The 20138-nt window shown below is 37.6% G+C and overlaps 1 protein-coding gene across 1 annotated transcript in view; it reads right to left on the reverse strand.

The window, feature by feature from the left end:
- SLC9A2 (solute carrier family 9 member A2) overlaps positions 1–20138 on the reverse strand; it is a 104993-nt gene that overhangs the window by 29414 nt on the left and 55441 nt on the right. The window contains exons 4-5 of the mRNA XM_054577972.1: positions 3998–4215; positions 3376–3578 (exon numbers count right to left, since the gene is read on the reverse strand). Of these exons, the coding sequence (XP_054433947.1) occupies positions 3376–3578; positions 3998–4215 (421 nt within the window). The remainder of the gene's footprint in view (positions 1–3375; positions 3579–3997; positions 4216–20138) is intronic.

Below are 20138 nucleotides of genomic sequence, written 5' to 3' on the forward strand. Positions count from 1 at the left end.
AGTCCACCATGGTTCCTCTCTCCTTCACATCTCATCTCTAACTCATCAAGAGACCCTGTAGGTTTCAACTTCAGAATGCATTTGAGGCTCTCACCCCATCTCACCATCTGTGTGGCAACCACACTGGTCTTTCTTGATGACAGTACTGGCCTCACACTGCATTTCCCATTTCTTCCCTTCATTGAACACTCTGTTCTCACAGTGGCCAGTGCAATCTTTTTACAAACTAAGATCTCTAGAATCCAGAACAGAACAAGGATGCCCACTCTTACCACTCTTATTTAACATAGTTTTGGAAGTACTAGCCAGAGCAACCAGGCAAAAAGGAAATAAAAGGCATTCGAATTGTCAAGGAAGAAGTTTAAGTGTCACTTTTTGCAGATGACATGATTCTTTATATAGAAAACCCTAAGGAATCTACCAAGGAAACTATTAGAAACAATAAATACAGTAAAGTTTCAAGATATAAAATTAATGTACAGAAATCCACTGCTTTCTATATATTAGCAATGAAACTTAATTAAAAAAAAAAAAAACAGTTCCTTTTGCAAGTGCAACAACAAGAACCAAGTACCTAGAAGTAAACTTAACAAAGGATGTGAAGAACCTGTATGCTGAAAACTATAAAACACTATTAAAAAAGATTGAAAATGACACTATGAAATGGAAATATATTTCATGTTCATGGATTGAAAAAATCAACATAATTAAAATGGTCATATTACTCAAGATAATACACAGATTTAATGCAATCCCCATCAAAATCCCAATGCCATTTTTTAAAGAAATAGAATACAAAAATAATCAGATTTATGTGGAACTGCAAAAAGACTCCAAATAGCCAAAAAATTTCTGAGAAAAAAAGAACAAAGCTAGAGGCATCACACTACCTGACTTCAAATTATACTACAGAGCTATTACAGTCAAAACATCATGGTATTGGCAGAAAAATAGACAAGCTGACTGGTGGAACAGAACTGAGAACCCAGAAATAAGACCACAAGTATATGGGCAAATAATTTTTGACAAAGGAGCCAAAAACACACAATAGGGAAAAGAAACTTTTTTCAATAAATGGTGCTGGGAAAATTGGAAAGCCATATGCAAAAGAATGAAAGTAGACTATAGTTTGTCCCAATATACAAGAATTAATTCAAAATGGAACAAAAACTTAAATATACAATCTGAAACAATAATTTACATAGAAGAAAACATAGGTACTAAACTTATGGAATTTGGTCTTAGAGAACATTTTTATGAATTTGATCCTAAAGGCAAAGAAAGTAAAGGCAAAAATAAATGGATGGCATTATATCAAACTAAAAAGCTTCAGTACAACAAAAGAAATCAACAACAAAACAAAAGGCAAACAACCAAATGGGAAATGATATTTACAAACAACAGCTCTGACAAGGGGTTAATATCCAAAATATGTAAAGATCTTATACAATTTAATGCCAAACAAACAATCCAATTAAAAAATGGGCAGAGGACCTAAACAGGTATATTTTCCAAGAAGACATACAAAAAACCAACAGATATATGATGGTCAACTTCACTGTATATTAGGGAAATGCAAGTCAAAACTGCAATGAGATACCACCTCATATCTATTAGGATGGCTATTATCAACAAGATTGGTAATAATGAGAGTTGGGGGGAGAGGTTGTGGAGAAAAAGGAATGTACACTGGTACAGCCACTATGGAAAACAGCATGATACTTCCTCAACAAAATAATAGAGTTACCATATGACCTAACAATCCCTCTTCTGAATATCTACCAAAAAATCTAGAAAACATTTATTTGCAAAGATATATGCACCCTTATGTTTAGTGTAGCAACTTTCACAGTGGCCAATACATGGATGCAACCAAAGAGTCTTCCAAATGAGGAATGGGTAAAGAAGATGGGGTACATACACACTATGAAATAGTACTCAGCCATAAGAAAATATGAAACAGTGCCATTTGTAACAACATGGATGGACCTTGAGAATATTATGCTAACAAACATGTCAATCAGAAAAAGCTAACACATGATTTCCCTCATATGTGGAATATAAAACTGAAAGTCATAAACAACAGACAACACTTTGCTGGTTATCAGAGGGAAGGGGTCAGTGGGGATAGTAGAGGGTAAATGTGGCAAAATACATGATGAGAGAAGATGATTTGGCTTTGGATGGCGGGCACACAATACAATGTACAGGTCATATATCATAGAAATGTACACTTGAAACCTATATGAACCTATTAACCAGTATCACCCAATAAATTTAATAAAAAAACAAAGTAAGTCAAGATACATCATGCTTCTGCACAAAACCTTCTGATGGCTCCCATTTCCCTTAGAGAATAGCTAAAGCCCTGACATGACTTGGAACTTCATAATCTTCCTCACCTAACTTCATCCCACCTCCATCTAGTCAGACTGGCCAAAAGCACCATGCTTGGAGACCTCTGTCCATTAGTCCCATTTGCCTGGAATGTTCTTCAGCTCAGCTATTTCTTTCATCCCCACAAGCCTTTGCTCAAGTGTCATTTTTTTCATTGTTGTCTTCCATAATGATTCCATTTGAAATCATAATGCCTTTCCACTACACCAGTCTCGCCATACCTGAATTCTTATTATTATATAGTATCTTTCACCCCCTACCACACTCTCTAATTTACTTACTTATTATGTTTACTGTCCAGTGTTTGCCATCCTCCATGGAATGTAAGCTTTTCAGGGATAGGGCTATTTCCGTGTTAGTTCACTCCCGGATCCTAAACTACTAAAGCACTGCCTGGCATATAGCAAGAGTACAAGGCATATTTATTAAGTGAATATCCACAAAATATAATCTCCTGAGGGCTGGCTTTTTGACTTAAAGAGACTGGTGAACTTGTTAAGTCAGGATCCTGACACAGGCCCATGTTCTGCCTACCATAATTTGTTCTCCCAACAGTAAACTTGTATTGACCCATCCCATCTCTCAAAGGACATGATGTTTAGCAGTCAACTCATGTCAAAAAGCTACTGAAAGGTCATCACACAACTAGCATTTAGTGAGTACATGTACTATATGTCAGATAGTGAGACAAATGACAAAGATTAGCAAATGCAGTTTAGAAGTTTCCAGTAGTGACTTTAGGTCATTTAGGTGAGTGTCCTTGAATACTATATCCTCTATGTGTGCCAAGTGACCAAACAGCGCAATCCAGTTACAAAGAAATATCACTCCCCCTAATGTCATAGTACCAAAGCTTCAACACATCTTTGCAAAGTTACATCCTGTAAAAGAAGTTTATTATGATAGTCTGAAAGATATGGTTTCCTTCTGATGAAGGTAACTTTGTATAACTTTGCTGGGAGCAAAAACTCTACTCACCAGAATGAAGACAGTAAAGAATATGACAACAATTGCAGCCGTAATGAAGAGCTTTTTCCTTGGAAACACAGCAGCAGGAAGAAGAAACACCAGTGCAAAGCAGATGGCCCCTCGGAGCCCTCCATAGGCAATGATGAACTGATCCTTAAAAGTCAGGGGAATTGTCCGGAACCAGTTAATGGCCTGAGTTAGTACAAAGACACCTGAGAAGGAAAATGGAACCAAAGAAAACAAACTATGTGAGGGCAGAATGTGTAAACACCAGGACTAGTTTTCTGTGCTTTTCTGACAGGGGAAGGATTTAAGAATAAGGCCCAAGGAAAATTTCCCCCTTTTCCTCTGTCTTTCTCGTACTATTAGGCTCTTGCATAAAAAACAATGTGTTAAAAATGTGGACTTGGAGGAGTCAAGAAAGGCTAATCTGACTTATAACAAAGGCAGGAAGATGCTTGAGGAAGAAAAGAATAAACCAGCAAGAGGAAGAAAAGAAGAAAGAGGATAAAAAAAGAAAGAAGGGGAGATCTGGAATATGAAGTAGCAGCAACAAAGGGAGGGGTGAAAAGAAGAAAGCCCCTCTATCAGTGAGCCAATGAATGTTCATTTGAGGAAATGCACTCATTACCCAGTGCACGCCAGATCAAACAGAAGGCCAGGGTGAAACAGACAAAGGCCCAGTTCCACTCGTGGTTCTTCCCAACGGTGGACACGCCCATGAAGATGAAGATCAGGGTCTCGCTAACACTGCTCAGCATCTTCATGAAATACTTGATGGTCGTGTAAGATTTTTGAGATACATTTTCCTCCACATACTTGTTCATAGTCATTGCACAAGCAGTGATTCTGCAAGAAAAGATACAGCTTTTATTTAAACATGAAAATGATGTTAATCAGACTATTAGTCAGCATTTAAGAGCTAAATATGACCCACTTGTTTGTCAATGACCACAACATTATCAACTGATTTTTATAACTGAATGTGATTTGCATCCTTGGAAACCTTACTGTCTCTGGAGGTCTTCATCAATACCCATGGTTTGAACTACTTGGCTTCACCCTGCTTTCCCCATAGCTCTCCTTACTCCAGCTCCACATTATCAAATGCCTGTGGACACTGGCACCAAGAGCTATCCTGTCAGCATCACAAAGAAAGCAAGTCCATAATAAATACAAAACTTATTATCTTCCTACAAAACCAGTTCCATCCTCTCTATTCCTCTAGTGCCTAAAATGCTAAGCTATTGCCTAAAATACTCCACTAGAAAATAAGGTTGCAATGAACTTCTGTCCCCTGCCATACCTCCTCAGTACCACCCCAAGCCATCTAATTGGTCACCACTTGTTATCTATCCCCCATCTTGAGTATTGCTTGGCCTCTCCCTCTTTCTCTTCCCCTTTCTCTCAATGCCTTAGTTCTAGGTCTCATTTCTGCTTATCCACTATATATACTTCTGAGAAATTTTTAATGTGTCACTAGACCCTGAGAATTCTTAAAGGAAAGAAAGTCTTCAGCTTGTTTTCCCCAACTCTGGGGAAAACTCTGTAGCCACACTATATCTATTTTAATATAGCACCTTTGCACATTCTGGTAAAGGAAGGGCTCTGGGATAAGTTCTTAAGTTGGGCTTCTGAAGCTCTTCACACACTTTTATTAGTGGACAATTTCAGTTTCACCTCCTACCCTCTCTCCACCCAGCATATGCCATATACCTCAATAGTCTGTAATTTCCCAAACGTGCCCTGCTCTTTGCTGTCTTCTCACCTCATTGTACACATATGCTCCTCTCTGCCTGGAATGATACACTTGACAACTCTAATGCAAACCATAGAGGGGAATTTAGTATGAGCTGGATGATAGCTTATGCTGGGTCCCATCTGAAGGGACACAGTTACTATAAAGTACCAAAGAGACTTTATTATCAGAAGGTGCTGTAGAATGAAGCAGGAAGACAAAATGTGAGTCAATTTCCCCCACCCACTGAGTGAGGACCATTCCATAAATCAGTTGCTAGTTATGATTTATGAAATTGTCTACATTCTTACACCTTTAAAGTTATAATGATCCTACGTGCACCCACCGTCATGCCCAACTACTGCACAAAGTCCTCCTTACCCTGAGATAATTTCTGATGTTTTAGGAAATGCCTCCTCACTGTGAGCACAAGATAGGCAAAAAAAAAAAAATGAAAACTTAAGGGTTCTCTAAGTTAAGGCCTAAACAGGTAACCATGAACATATTTGACTATAAGGAACAAACCTGTTCCTTATATAAAAGACATGTAAATTTATTTTTGTGCCCCATATTAAAATAAAACAAAAATCCCACCAAACCAAGACCATATATTTAGCCACAGTTCCACTGCTCCCAGAATAAGTAGGTATTTGTTCTAGATTTATATGCACAGGGCATACGTAATTCATGTTGTTCCCAAATGAAAGAGTGCCTTATTAAATAGGCTAATGAAGTTTGGCCACCATAAACACATAGCAAAGCCTGTGAATAGCTGAGGGCTTATATAATAATAGTTGGTGTTTATAGCACCTCTACTCTGTGCCCAGAACTGTGCACAAACAGCATGAATTACATCAGTTACATCACATAAGAAGGCTCTGAGGCAAATTCCATTACAATTCTCATTTTACAGACTACAGAATAAAGGCAGTCAGAGGTCTACTTACCCAAGATTACACTGCTAATACATGGAAGTGCCTGAGTTTTAACCCAGGAGGTCTGACTAAAAGCCAACACTGTTAATTATCCCTCGCTCTTTCCAAGCTTTGAGTGGACCTGATTATCTCTGAGGTCAGAAAGGTTTTCCTCCCCTGCCAAAGCCCTTGCTCTTCCTTTCTCAATCACAGGACTATTTGAATTTGTCTTCCCTATGGTTGCTATAAAAAATTATCAAGAACTTAGTGGTCGCTACAACACAAATTTATCATCCTACAATTGCAGAGCTCAGAAGTCTAAAATCACTTTCACTTGGCTAAAATCTAGGTTCCAACAGTGCTGTACTCTTTCTGGAGGCTCCAGGAGACAATCTGCCCCTTACATTTTCTAGTTTCTGGAGGCTGCTCACAGTCCTTCATATGTAGTTGCATCACTCTAACCTCTGCTTTCTTGCTCACATCTCCTTCTCTAATTCTGACCTTCTACCTTCCTCTCATCAGGATCCTTGTGATGTCATCAAGCCCACCTGGATATTCCAGTTTCACATCCCCATCTCAAGATCCTACTTTAATCACAATTGTTGAATTGTTAGCAATTTCAAGAAAGAAGAAGAAAGTAGGAGGAATCACAATACCTGACATGAAACTACATTACAAGGCCATTATAATCAAAATAGTCTGGTACTGGCATAAGAACAGACACATAGATCAATGGAACAGAATAGAGAGCCCAGAAATAAACCCGTGTCTCTACGGTCAATTAATATTTGACAAAGTGGGCAGAAGCATAAAATGGAATGATAATAGCCTTTTCAACAAACAGTGTTGGGAGAGATGGATAGCTACATGCAAAAAAAATGAAATTCAACCACCAACTTACACCATACACAAAAATAAACTCAAGATGGATAAAAGACTTAAATATAAGTCACGATACCATAAAAGTCCTAGAGAACATAGGCAAAAAACTCTTAGATATTCCACACACCAATATTTTTACCAGTATGTCCCCTAGAGCCAGGGACATAAAAGAAAGAATAAACAAATGGGATTTCATCAAAATAAGAAGCTTCTGTACAGCTAAAGAAAACATCAGCAAAATGAAAAGGAAACCAACTATATGGAAAAATATATTTGCCAATGATGCCCCGGACAAGGGTTTGATCGCCAAAATATATAAAGAACTCACACAACTCCACTCCAGGAAGACAAACTATCCAATTAAAAAATGGGCAAAGGACCTAAATAGACACCTCTCCAAGGAGGACATCCAGAGGGCCCAGAGACATGTGAAAGGATGCTCAGCATCACTAGCCATCAGAGAAATGCAGATCAAAACCACTATGAGACACCTCTCCACACTGGTCAGAATGGCCATCATAAACAAATCAACAAACAATAAGAGCTGGAGAGGTTGTGGAGAAAAGGGAACCCTAGTACCCTTTTGGTGGGAATGCAGACTGGCACAGCCACTGTAGAAAACAGTTTGGAATTTCCTCAAAAAGCTAAAACTGGAACTGCCTTTCAACCTAGCAATTCCACTGCTGGGATTATGCCCTAAGAATCCTGAAACACCAATTCAAAAGAACCTATGCACCCCAATGTTCATAGCAGCATAATTTACAATAGCCAAATGTTGGAAGCAACCTAAGTGCCCATCAGTAAATGAGTGGATGAGAAAACTATGGTACATTTACACAATGAAATACTATGTAGCAGAAAGAAAGAAAGAGCTGCTATACCCTTCACAACAGCATGGATGGAACTAGAGAGCATTATGCTAAGTGAAATAAGCTAGGCAGTGAAAGACAAATACCATATGATCTCACCTGTAAGTGGAATGTAATCAACAAAATAAACAAGCAAGGAAAATATAACTAGCAACATTAAAATAAAAAACAAACCTCCAGTAACCAGAGGGGAGGAGGGATAGGAGTAAGGGGAGAAAAGAAGGAGAAGGGTCAGATCAAGGAACATGTATAAAGGACCCATGGACAAAGCCAAAGTGGGGAAGGATTGAAGGTGGGAGGTGGGGGTGGGTGGGATGGGGTAAAGTAGTGATGGGAAAATGGAGACAAGTGTACTTGAACATGAATAAGTAAAATAAAATAAAATAAAGATCCTAACTTAATCACAATTGTTGAAGTCCTTTTTGCCAAGTAAAATAAATATTCATAGATTTTGAAGATGAGAACCTTTGGGAGTCATTATTCAGCTGACCAGACTATTGCTGGCATTCACCTCTCTTGCAGTAGTGGCCACACCAAGTTTAGGCCCCTAGATGGATGTGGCCAGAGCTGGTCACATGCGCTTGCTGACAGAAATGAGCAGTAGCTCTGTCACACTGTCAACAGAGACTGAGTGGAAAGTGGCATCTCTCCGAGCAAGCCTGCAGCAGGCACCTTGCCAGCCCCACCAGAATATAAACCATTGACTAACTATATTATTTTGGGTTAATTTTTCTAAAACTAGACTTTAAAAAGCAAGATTTACCCAATATAAAATAATGAGGTCAAAAGCCAGAATCAATTAAGAATGTGAATCACAACATATTTTATAACAAAAAGACATACAGAACAATATAAACTAACAAGCCTTTCTGAAATGTGGCCAGGTTGAAAAATTGTAACACAAACAATTATAATGCCCATATTTCTTCTTGAAATTCCCTAATCCTATGCTAAAAATGCTTCCAAATGATTTTTAATATAAAGCATTTAAGCTTAGAGACAAAAACAGAGAATAATAAACACCAAAATACCTACTACCCAACTTTTTCCAATCACTTTTATTTTTTAAAAATAAAACATTAACTAGAGAATTGAAACTCCTACATTTCTCATACCAACCTTATTTTACTCTCTCCCTCTTAACTTTAGATTTTTTTGTTTATTCTTCAAAAAATGATTTTTAAAAGGCTGAAGAATATTGTTTTTGAATGTGCTAAACATTTCTTTCTGAGATCATGTTCCCATCAGTCACTGAGCAAAATGTGAATCAGACAAAGAGTAATCTTGAGTTCACTATCTGAGCAATTTAACAGAAGTTTCTATTCCGAAATGACTGGAAAAAAAAAACAACACAGCTTTGATATAGGAATAAAAAATGAATTTTACATGAATGTCCACAGGATCTTTCCATTGCTTTGTATCTTTAACATGACACCAGAAAAAGATTCTCATGTCTGACAGACACCTCACTGTAACTTAATTCTGCTCCCTTCCAGCACAGGTGAGATACTGGAGGGGGAACACCTTGGGTAGGTTCTAGAGACTTCAGCGCTGGGTGTGCCCTGCTCAGGAAGTGTGGGCAAGTCTATGACATGAATGCATCATGTAGGCTGGAGACAAATGTTCCAAACATCCCTGTTCTGGTCTGTCACATGCAACACATGCACATGGTTTCTCAAGAAAAGGTCAGAAGGTGCTTTCATTGCAAAGAACGGAAGTCAAACCACCTCACTTCAGTGAAATCTTAAGTGAAAATGAGGTAGCCTCCTGCCATTTAGGGAGGCAAACACAGTCCCCCAGAAATAGAGAAAAATAAAACCTTCTCTCTCTCCTTCACGGATCATCTACAGCTGATAGTCTTAAATGTCATCACAAATCTGAGTCACCTTCATTTTTCTAAAGCACAAGAAAATTACAGTGCTAGGGAGTGGTGCAGACTAGTGTCTGACTGTCCTCAACATTACTGAGTTTGAAGGATGTGGCAAAGGGTTTCCTTGGGTACAAGGTCATGTCACAGCATATCGCAGCAGCACTGCAGATGACAAAGAGGTAAACACATGAGATTTCATACCTAAAGTCCACAGCCTCTCACTTTCATTCTGAACCTCAATGTGATAGTATGAAAAACAGAGTAATAATCTAAATAGACCTACTGTATTTTAGGAACTTTTAGTTGAATTTCTTAACTCTAAAGATCCTTCACACATAAAACTATTGGCATTCAGTATTCCCAATATGCCCTTACTTTTATTAGCTTGCATCATTGAATCATCTTTCCCTTCCCCTTCCATGCATGTCTCTCTTTCCTAATCTCCATATTTAGTTAATATGATTGTGAATAACAATTTAGTATCATCTAACACTTTCTTAGCATCTACTCTGGGTCCAGCTCTGTGCTGGAGTCTAGGAAGATGTAAGGAAATAAGACGCAGCTTCCCCTTTCAAATTTTCAGTCTATGGGGAGAACCAGTCATAAGAGATCATTGCAACACAGTGCAAGTGCTACAAATGGGAAATGGCAGATGCTTTGGGACTGCAGGAAAGGAAATCAATACTTCTGCCTCAAAAAGGGGGATTTGTTTGAGCAAAATCTTCCTGGATAAGTAAAGAACTCACCAAGCAGAAAGAAGGGGGAAGTAAGTCAAAGAAAAGAAGAGGCCACATGCAAAGGCATGAAAAATTTTTTTAAAAAACCAGGCTGGTATATATGGAGAACTGTAGAATGATTGTGTTAGCTGGAGGAGAGGAGGTAAGGATAAAAAAAGTTTATGGGCCAGATAATAACAAAAGACACTGTTATATCCATATTTAGGAATTTAAACCTTATTTCATAGGCTGGAGGGAAAATGAGAAATGATATCTTTGATCATATAATTGATATATATTTTCCCAGCCCAATGAAAGGATCATGAAGAAAAATTAGATGTCATCAATGTTTAGTACAGTGTCTGGCATGTCATCAATGTGTTTTGAATCAATGACAATATGGATACATAAATTGTTAATAAGAATGATAGCATAGTATGAACAGATTTGTATTTTAGAAAAAGAATTCAGAAGGACATGTGGAAGACAGAACTGGAGGGACACGATCCCAGAGTTTGGAGTCAATTTGTTTCCCACAATGGTTTGACATTTTGTTTTCAAAATCCAATGCAGTACCTGGCCCACATAACATCCCAAGTCATGTCCATATTTTGACAGATATTAGGTTCCATTCCATGAAACCACATGTGTAAGGTACGTATAGAATTCACTGGTATATTCACTTGTTATTTTCTTGCCTCACATTATGTTTTAACATGAATGTATGGTGATTATCACCAATTTAGAGATGGAGAATCTAAAACACTATAATTAGTGGTTTTCACATTCACCAGCACTTTAGGTTTTCTTCATTGTTCTGGCTCTCTTAGAGACAAACTATTATAGTCAAACTATTATAAATGCTTGATTTTTTTATGTAGTCATGCCTGTTTCATGGACTTTCCATATTTCTGGGGACTTTTTTCCCTTTATATGCTTTCAATTCAATTAAATTAATATTTATAGGTAACTTACAGGAAACTAAAGCAGTCATGGTTTTGTGGAGATAGCACATAAAGGGTCACAGTTATTGTCAAAAGTGTAAATGAAACTCAAGGTGTCAGGAAGCCCATGGAGCCCACTGCTCTAACTGAAGGTGTGTACAAGGCCTTGAGAGGCAGGGAGACTGAACCTTTAAAGACTTTGACAGTAAATGAAAAATTTCCATCTGGAGAACTGGTGTGTGTTGAGGGATATCTGCCAATGGGACCTGAGTATGGGACATGGCATGCACAACTCTGCACCAAATAAACACACAGAATACTTTCAGGATTCAACACAAGCACTGGGAATAGCAGCAAGAGACCCTGCTTTCCAGTAGAGTAAAACTCCCACTGGTCTTGCTGTTCTCAGCAAGCATATCAGAGCAGTGTGACTAAAAGTATGGTTTGTGGATGACATAATTACTAGAAATCCTTGGAAAAATGTAAATGTCTGGGCCCCATCCCAGACCTATGGAATCAGAATCTCTGGCTGGAGCCTGGGATTCTGTATACAGAAATTTTGCAGGTGATTCCTAAATACATCAAAGTTTGAGGAAAGCAAGTGGGAGCATACACAGAAGATACAGGGGAGGAAGGATAAATAAGAAAAAGAGATGAAACTTGAATCAGTTTATTTAAAATTTTATTGAAGAGGGGAAATAGGATAGCATGAGATTTGAGAACTCTTGCGGATTTAATTATACTTTGCCAGATATATTCGCTTCTCTTAATTTTGATTACTTCTGGTTATAGGTTCCCACTTTCTGTTGCCTGGGCTGGAATACAGGCATCTTCTCATATTTCTTTCCTACTGAAATCTTTACCAAGGCACTTTTACCCTATTACCCAGACAGCGATTCCCCTGTCCTGGGGCTTCCAGTGAGCTGAGGCCATGACCTCCAGCTTTTATCCCAGAGTACTAGGGGAATGTTATCAGTTTTATGTATAATGGTATAAAAATGTTTTGGAAGCATTCCAGTCATTTACCCACTCTAGAACATGTGCACAATTCTGTCACCTCTCTGTTTGGAGCTTCCAAATACTCTTGTCTGCTACAGAACAAAACAGGTCAAGACTAGGCATCCACTTTTCATTCCCAGGCTGTGGCAGATATTTCACCTTGGAGCCTGTGGTCACACTGCTCCATCTGCCCAGATGTCCTTTCTTTAATCACTGAGACTTCAGCTTAGGCACCGCCAGTCCCACCACCACCATACTGTACTGTGAAGAACTGAGTTTTTCCTTGATAACTTGTACCAACATGTGTGAGGAGATTTGAGAGACTAAGGAGCTTTAAAAATTTATCCCTGGTCATTTTCAGCAATGGAATATAGAACCTCACTTCAGGCTTTTTGTTTTTTGCCTCCATCAGCAATCAAGGAACTTTTTGAAATAACCTAGAATGAAGCTGCTTGGAAATGATACACTGAAGAAGCAACCACAAAACTTTGATGAAAAAGACCCCGAATTATATTATTTTATCCACTCACTCTTAAAAAGAAATCTATTAAAATGAATTTCACAAAATGAAACATGCCTATGGTATCATTTACCATGGTAGCTATTTTTAATTTTTATATTACATTTTTAAGAACTATGAAATAGTCCATGTGCTATTTCCTGCATTCTTAACAAACTATAAAATATCTAACTACAAACTGTGAAGCTGAGTTATGTATGACTCATGTAATTGTGAATTCATGGGCTGTATAAATTATATTCCCCATACAAACCAGAACATATAGGCTCTATTGATCTGTTAGTCTACAGAGCAAATCTAGACCAAAAAAAAAATTAAAATAACATTTTAAAATGTTGTTTTACCTTTAAGAAGAAAACACAGGAAAATATTATTTTAAATAGTAAATATTATGTAAGTATGCAATTTTAGTTTTTGAAAAAATAAAATATCCAAACCCAGGGAATCTGTTTTAAAGGTCTCTTCTAATTCTTACAGTAGTGACAACTTTCCTACAGGGAGAGTCTCACACCTCAGCCAGGGTTTGAAGATGACTATATCAAATCCGCTAAAATGTTGATCTGGGGGTATTATCATTCCTTTTCTCATAGTGGTTTTAAATTTACTTCTTTATAGTCACAAGCCACCTCAGAAGACACCTCCACTGTTGCTCCTGTTATTTCTCCCTTGCTTTAAGACCTTCCCTGCTCTCAAATAAATATTCTTTATAAAGAACATGATTACTATCAATGAGGGAAAGAATCTCACTTGTATATAGAATCTAAAGAAACTCAAGTCATCGAAACAGAGAGTATATTGGTGGTTGCCAGTGGCAGTGGTGGGAAGACATAAGGGAAATGGGTGATAGTGGTCCAAACTACAAACTTCTAATTATAAGTTATGGGATCTAACATACGGCATGGTAGGTTAACAATACTGTATTGTACACTTTAAAGTTTCTAAGACAGTAAATCTTAAAACTGACAAGAACTATGGTAACTATGTGAGGTAATGGGTATGTTAACAACCTTATTTGTAGTAATTATTTTGATATATATGGTGCTGTGCACCCTGAACTTACATGATACTATATTTTTTATTTTATTTTGTTGTTTACACTATTACAGATGTCCCAATTTCTCCCCTTTGCCCACCTCCCTCACGCCCTTGCTCCCCTATCCCTTTGACTATCACCACACTGTTGAATGTGTCAGTGGGTTATGCATATGTGTTCTTTGGTTAATCCCTTCACCTTCTTTTGTTCAGTCCCCCCTTACCCACAACTGTCAGTCAGTTCCATGTGCCAATGCCTTGGAACTCTTCCAAGGCATTGTTGATTTATTTAGAATAGACTGGAATTCTTCCAGTCTATTCTATTTCTGTCTTGTTTATAAGTTTATTTTGTTCATTAGATTCCAATATAAGTTAGATCATATGTTATTTGTCTTTCACTAACTGGCTTATTTCATTTAGCATAATAATCACCGTGTCCATCCATGCAGTTGCAAAGGTAAGAATTCTTTCTTTTATACATCTGTGTAGTTCTCCACTGTGTAAATGTACCACAGCTTTTTTATCCACTCATCTACTGATGGTTTCTTGGAATATTTCCAATCTGGACTACTATAAATAACACTGCTATGAATTTAAGGGTTTATATATTCTTTTGAATTGGTGTTTCAGGATTCTTAGGATATATTCCCAGGATTGGAGTCACTGGGTCAAAAGGAAATTGCATTTTTCAATTTTTTGAGGAAAATATTTTCCACAGTGGCTGAACCAATCTGCATTCCTACAAATGGTGGCCAAGGGTTCCCTTTTTTCCACATCCTCTCCAGCACTTGTTGTTGATTTATTTATGGTAGCCATTCTGGCAGGTGTGAGGTGAATAATTCATTGTGATTTTTAATTTTCATCTCTCTGGTGGCTAGTGATGTTAAGCATTTTTTCATATGTCTGTTGGCCATCTGTATATCCTCTTTGGAGAAGCGTTTATTCAGATCCTTTGCCCATTTTTTAATTGGGTTTTCTTTCTGGTGTTGAATTGTGTAAATTATTTACATGTTTTATAAATTAACCCCTTACCAGATGTATCATTGGCAAATATGTTCTTCCATACATACAGTGGGTTTCATTTTCATTTTGCTGATGGTATCTTTTGTTGTGCAGAAATTTTTTTAATTTAATATAGTCCCATTTGTATACTTTCGTTGTTGTTGTTTTCCTTGGCCTACTCTAGGATATATATCAGCAAAAATATTGCTACAAGAGTTGTCTGAGATTTTATGGCCAATGTTTTCTTGTAGGATTTTTATGGATTCATGACTTACATTTAAGTCTTTTATTCATTTTGAGTTTTTTCTGGTGTATGATGTAACTTGGTGCCCTAGTTCCATGTTTTTTAATATACCTGACCAATTTCCCCAAAACCATTTATTGAAGAGTCTGTTTTACTCCATCATATGTTCTTTCCCTCTTTGTCACATATTCATTGACCATAAAGACATGGTTTTATTTCTGGGCTCTTTCTTCTGTTCCACTGATTTATATGCCTGTGCTTATGCCAGTACCAGGCTGTTTTGACTAAAGTGGCCTTGTAGTATAGTTTGATATCAGGTATGATACCTACAACTTTGTTCTTCCTTCTCAAGATTGCTGAGGTTATTTGTAGTCTTTCTGGGTTTCATATACATTTTTGGAATATTTGTTCTAGATTTGTGGAATATGCCATTGGTGTTTTAATAGGAGTTGCATTAAATCTATAGATTGTTTTAGCTAGTATGGATATTTTAATGATGTGAATTCTTCCAGTCTATGTACATAGTATATGGTTCCACTTATTTGTATCTTCCTCGGTTTCTTTCTTCAATGTCTTATAGTTTTCCAAGTACAGGTCTTCTATCTCCTTGGTTAAATTTATTCCTAGGTGCCTTATTTTTTGTTGCAATAGTAAATGAGATTGTTTTCTTAGTTTCTCTTTTTGATAGTTCATTATTGGTGTATAAGACTGCCACCATTTTCTGAATATGAATTTTGTATCCTTCTACTTTATCCAATTTATTTATTAGATCTAGTAAGTTATTTTGATGGAGTCTTCAGGGTTTTCTATGTACAATATCAGTCGTATGCAAAAAACGACGCTTTTATTTCCTCCTTTCCAATTTGGATGCATTTTATTTCTTCTTTTTGTGTGATTATTGTGGCTAGGATCCATGACTATGTTGAATAAGAGTGGTAAAAGTGGACATCTTTGTCTTGTTCCTGATCCTAAGGGAAACGCTTTTAGTTTTCTCCCATTAAGATGTTGGCTATAGGTTTTTCATATGTTCTTTATTATGTTGAAGTTTGATCCCTCTATTCCCACTTTGCTGAGAGTTTCTGATGTGAATTTTATTGAACTTTGTTAGCATCTATTGGTATGATCATGTCATTTTTATCTTTCATTTTTAATATGAAGTATTACATTTATTGATTTGTGAATATTGTACCAACCTTGCATCTCCAGGATAAATCCCACTTGATCATGGTGTATAATGTTTTTAATATACTACTGGATCTGCTAATATTGTGTTGAAGATTTTAGCATTTATGTTCTTCAGGAATATTGGCCTATAATTTACTTTCTTTGTACTATCTTTATCTGGTTTTGAAATTAGGATAATGTTGGCTTTATAAAAAAGAGCTTGGAAGTTATCCCTCCTCTTGAATTTTTCAAATAGTTTGAGAAGGAGAGGTGTTAGTTCTTCTTTGAATGTTTGGTAAAATTCACCTGTGAAGCTATTCAGTCCAAGACTTTTGTTTGTTGGGTTTTTTTTTTTTTTTTTTTTTTTTGCTGTTTTATTTTTGTTTTTTTTTTTGATTAACTGCTTTAATTTCATTAGTTGTAATGGATATATTCAGGTTTTCTGATTTTTCCTATTTTGGAACATTTTATGTTTCTAAGAATTTGTCCATTTTGCCCCAGTTGTTCAATGTGTTGGCATATATTTGTTCATATGTTCCTACAATCCTTTGTATTTCTGTGGTGTCTGTTGTTACTAGTTCTCTTTCATTTCTGATTGAATTTATTTCAGTTTCTTTTTTTTTTCTTGCTGAGTCTAGTTAAAGGTTTATCTTGTTTATCTTTGCAAAGTACCAGCTCTTGGTCTCATTCATCATTTTGTTATTGATTTCTTTTAGTCTCTGTCATTTATTTTCACTCTAATTTTTAGTATGTCCTTTCTTCGACTTACTGTGGTCTCTATTTGTTGTTCTTTTCCTACTTCCTTTAGGTGTAGGGTTAGATTGTTTACTTGAGATTTTTCTTGCTTCTTCAGGTAGGTCTGTAATGATATGAACTTTCCAATCAGGACTGCTTTTGCTGTGTCCAATAGATTTTGAGTTGTTGTGTGTCCATTTTCACTTGTTTCCAAGTAATTTTGATTTCTTCCTTGATCTCATTGTTAACCCACTCATTGTTTAATAACATGCTATTTAACCTCCATGAGTTTTAATGTTTTTTAGTTTTTTATTTTAGTTGATTTATAGTTTCATGCTATGGTTATTCAAGAAGATGGTTGATGTGATTTTTAAAATCTAGAATTTGTTAAGAATTATTTTGTATCCTAGCATGTGATCTATTTTTGAGAATGTTTTATGTACACTTGAGAAGAACGTATATTCTGCAGCTTTGGGAAGAAATGTTCTGTAAATATCAATTAAATCAATTTGATCTAGTTTATTGTTTAAGGTCACTGTGTCTTTGTTGATTTCTTTTTGTCTGGAATAGTTATCCATTGATGACAGTGGGGTGTTAAAATCCCCTACTATAAATTTATTGCTGTCAAGCTCTCCCTTCAAGTTCACCAAGATTTTCTTTATATACTTACATGCTTCTATTTGGGGTACATATATAATTACATGAATTATCTCCTCTTTTTGGATCATTCTCTTTAGTATCATGTAGTGACCTTCTTTGTCTCTCATTGTGGCCTTTGTTTTGAAGTCTATTTTGTTACATATAAGTATTGCTAACCCAGCTTTTTTTCATTTCCATTTGTATTAAGTATTTTATTCCATCCCTATAATTTTTGCCTGCATGTATGTTTTGTTCTGAGGTGGGTCTCTTGTAGACAGCATATATATGGTTCATGTTTTTTATCTATTCAGCTACCTTATGTTTTTTGAGTTAGAGCATTAATCCATTTACATTTAAGGTAATTACTGATACATATTTATTGCCATTTTTCTTTATACCTATGTTCTATTTCTTCTTCTTAAAGCAGTCCCCTTAATATTTCCTGCAATACTGTTTTGGTAATAATGAACACCTTTAGCCTCTTTTTTTTTTTTAATCTGGGAAGATCTTTATTTTGCTTTCAATTTTAAATGATAGACTTGTGAGGTAGAGTAGTCTCAGTTGTATGTCTTTGTTTTTTATCACTTTGAGAACTTTATGCCTTCTGGCCTAAAGTATTTTTGTTGAGAAATCAGCTGACAGTCTTTTGGGATCTTCCTGTAGGTAACCAATTGCCTCTCTCTTTCTGCCTTTGACATTATGCTAAGTGAAATAAGCCAGTCAGAGGAAGACAAATACCATATGATTTCACATATATGTGGTATCTAATGAACAAGCTGAACTAACAAGCAAAACAGAGACAGACTCATAGATGGAGAGTAGATGACAGCTAGTAGGGGTGGTTAGGGAGTGGATGTATTGAGCAAAAAGGTGAAAGGACTCATGGATAGGGACAACAGTGTGGTGATTACTTGGGGGAGGGGGTGTAAGGGGACTAAATGGTAATGCAAAAAATACAATAAAGATTAAACTAAAAAAAGATTCTCTCTTTGTCTTTAATCTTTGCCATTTTAATTTTGATGTGTCTTTCTGTGTGTCTCTTTTGTTTCATCTTGATTGGGGCTCTATGTACTTCCTGAACTTGCATGAGTTTTTTCTTCCTCAGATTAAGGAAGTTTTCTGCCATTATTTTTTCAAACAGGTTCTCTATCCCTTGCTCACTCTCTTCTTCCAGAGCCTTCCAAAGAAAGACTGTAGTATAAGTCCAGGCTAGCTGAGATAGGGAGAGTGGGTCCCCTATTTGGGGATCATGCAGTCATATATTTCATGAGGGGAAAGTATCCCCTGCCTCAAAGAAAAATCCCTCAGTCTCCATCAGAGTCTCCAACTCTAGTTCCTCCAAGGTGGGGCTGACTGAAGGTTCATGTTGAGTACAGCCAGCTGTCCCCTTTGCAGGAGGAAGCTCAGCTCCTCTGGGTGCAGGGGCACAGATCAAAGAGTCTCCCAATGGGTGTGATGCAGGCCCACCCTGCAGGAGGGTACTAAGCACTTTGTCCTGGTCCCAGACAATAGCCTCTAAAGGTCTCACATTTTGAATGTCCCCACTCTGAACCTCTCTCCCTTCCCCACAGTGAACTGAACCCTTCAGGGTGTAGCTGGGACTTGGCAGGGCTGATCCAAACAGTCTCCCATTGAGGATGGTGATGGTAAGCCTGTAGAAAGGGGCAAGGCACTTCTTCCCAGGGTGTCAGGGCTGATCTCACAGGGAAGCTTGGATTTGCCTCCTTGCAATGCAGACATAGAGGCCATCACTTGACCTTCTGGCTCCCAGACAGAAACCTCCCCATGAGACACAGTTTGAAAAATCCCAGCTCTGCCCAGATCTCTGGTTTCCTCGCACCCCCAAAACAAACAAGGTGGAGCTGAAGTTCAGCCCTGCACAGCACTCTGATCTCTCCACTAGGCTGGTCTCAGTAGGGTGGGGCTGAAAGTCCCAGCTCTACATGTGTTCCGAACCCAGCAGGGCAGAGGTGAAATTCTCAGCCCTGTGTGAATCCTCTGCACCTCCGAACACAGCTGGACAGGGCTGAAAGTTCCAGCTCAACACAGCTCCCCTCTGCCATGGAACTCAACAGCAAGAGGCAGGTGGAGTGGCTCAAGTGGGAGAGGAGTGCTGGCTGTGAGCTGGAGATCAGGGAGGCTTGTCCTTTTTCCTAAACCACACAGTTTAGTCACTGGGTCTCTGCTGAAAGTCTTCCCAGAAGATAGACGACCCCTTAAAGTCACTCCTATGTGTAGCCAGCAGACTTCCACAAGAATGGAGTATGGCAGTGTGGCCTTGCCAAAAGGTGGAGTCTGGACAGTGAACTTCCCAGGCTGGTGTTATAACAATAGGGAGTGCTTTTCCCTGTGTGGGTTCAGTCTGAGTATCCCATGTAGACTGACTCCCACCGATTTTCACCACCTCATGCTATGAAGGCTCCTCTTCTCATCTCTGTTGCTCTGGGTAGTGGATCCCTGCATGGATTTGAGACCCCATGTTTCTAGGGGGAGAGAGTTTTGCA

This window comes from Pteronotus mesoamericanus, unplaced genomic scaffold, assembly GCF_021234165.1.
Source record: "Pteronotus mesoamericanus isolate MK-2021 breed Mesoamerican mustached bat unplaced genomic scaffold, CSHL_Meso_final contig_48, whole genome shotgun sequence".
Lineage (NCBI taxonomy): Eukaryota > Metazoa > Chordata > Mammalia > Chiroptera > Mormoopidae > Pteronotus > Pteronotus mesoamericanus.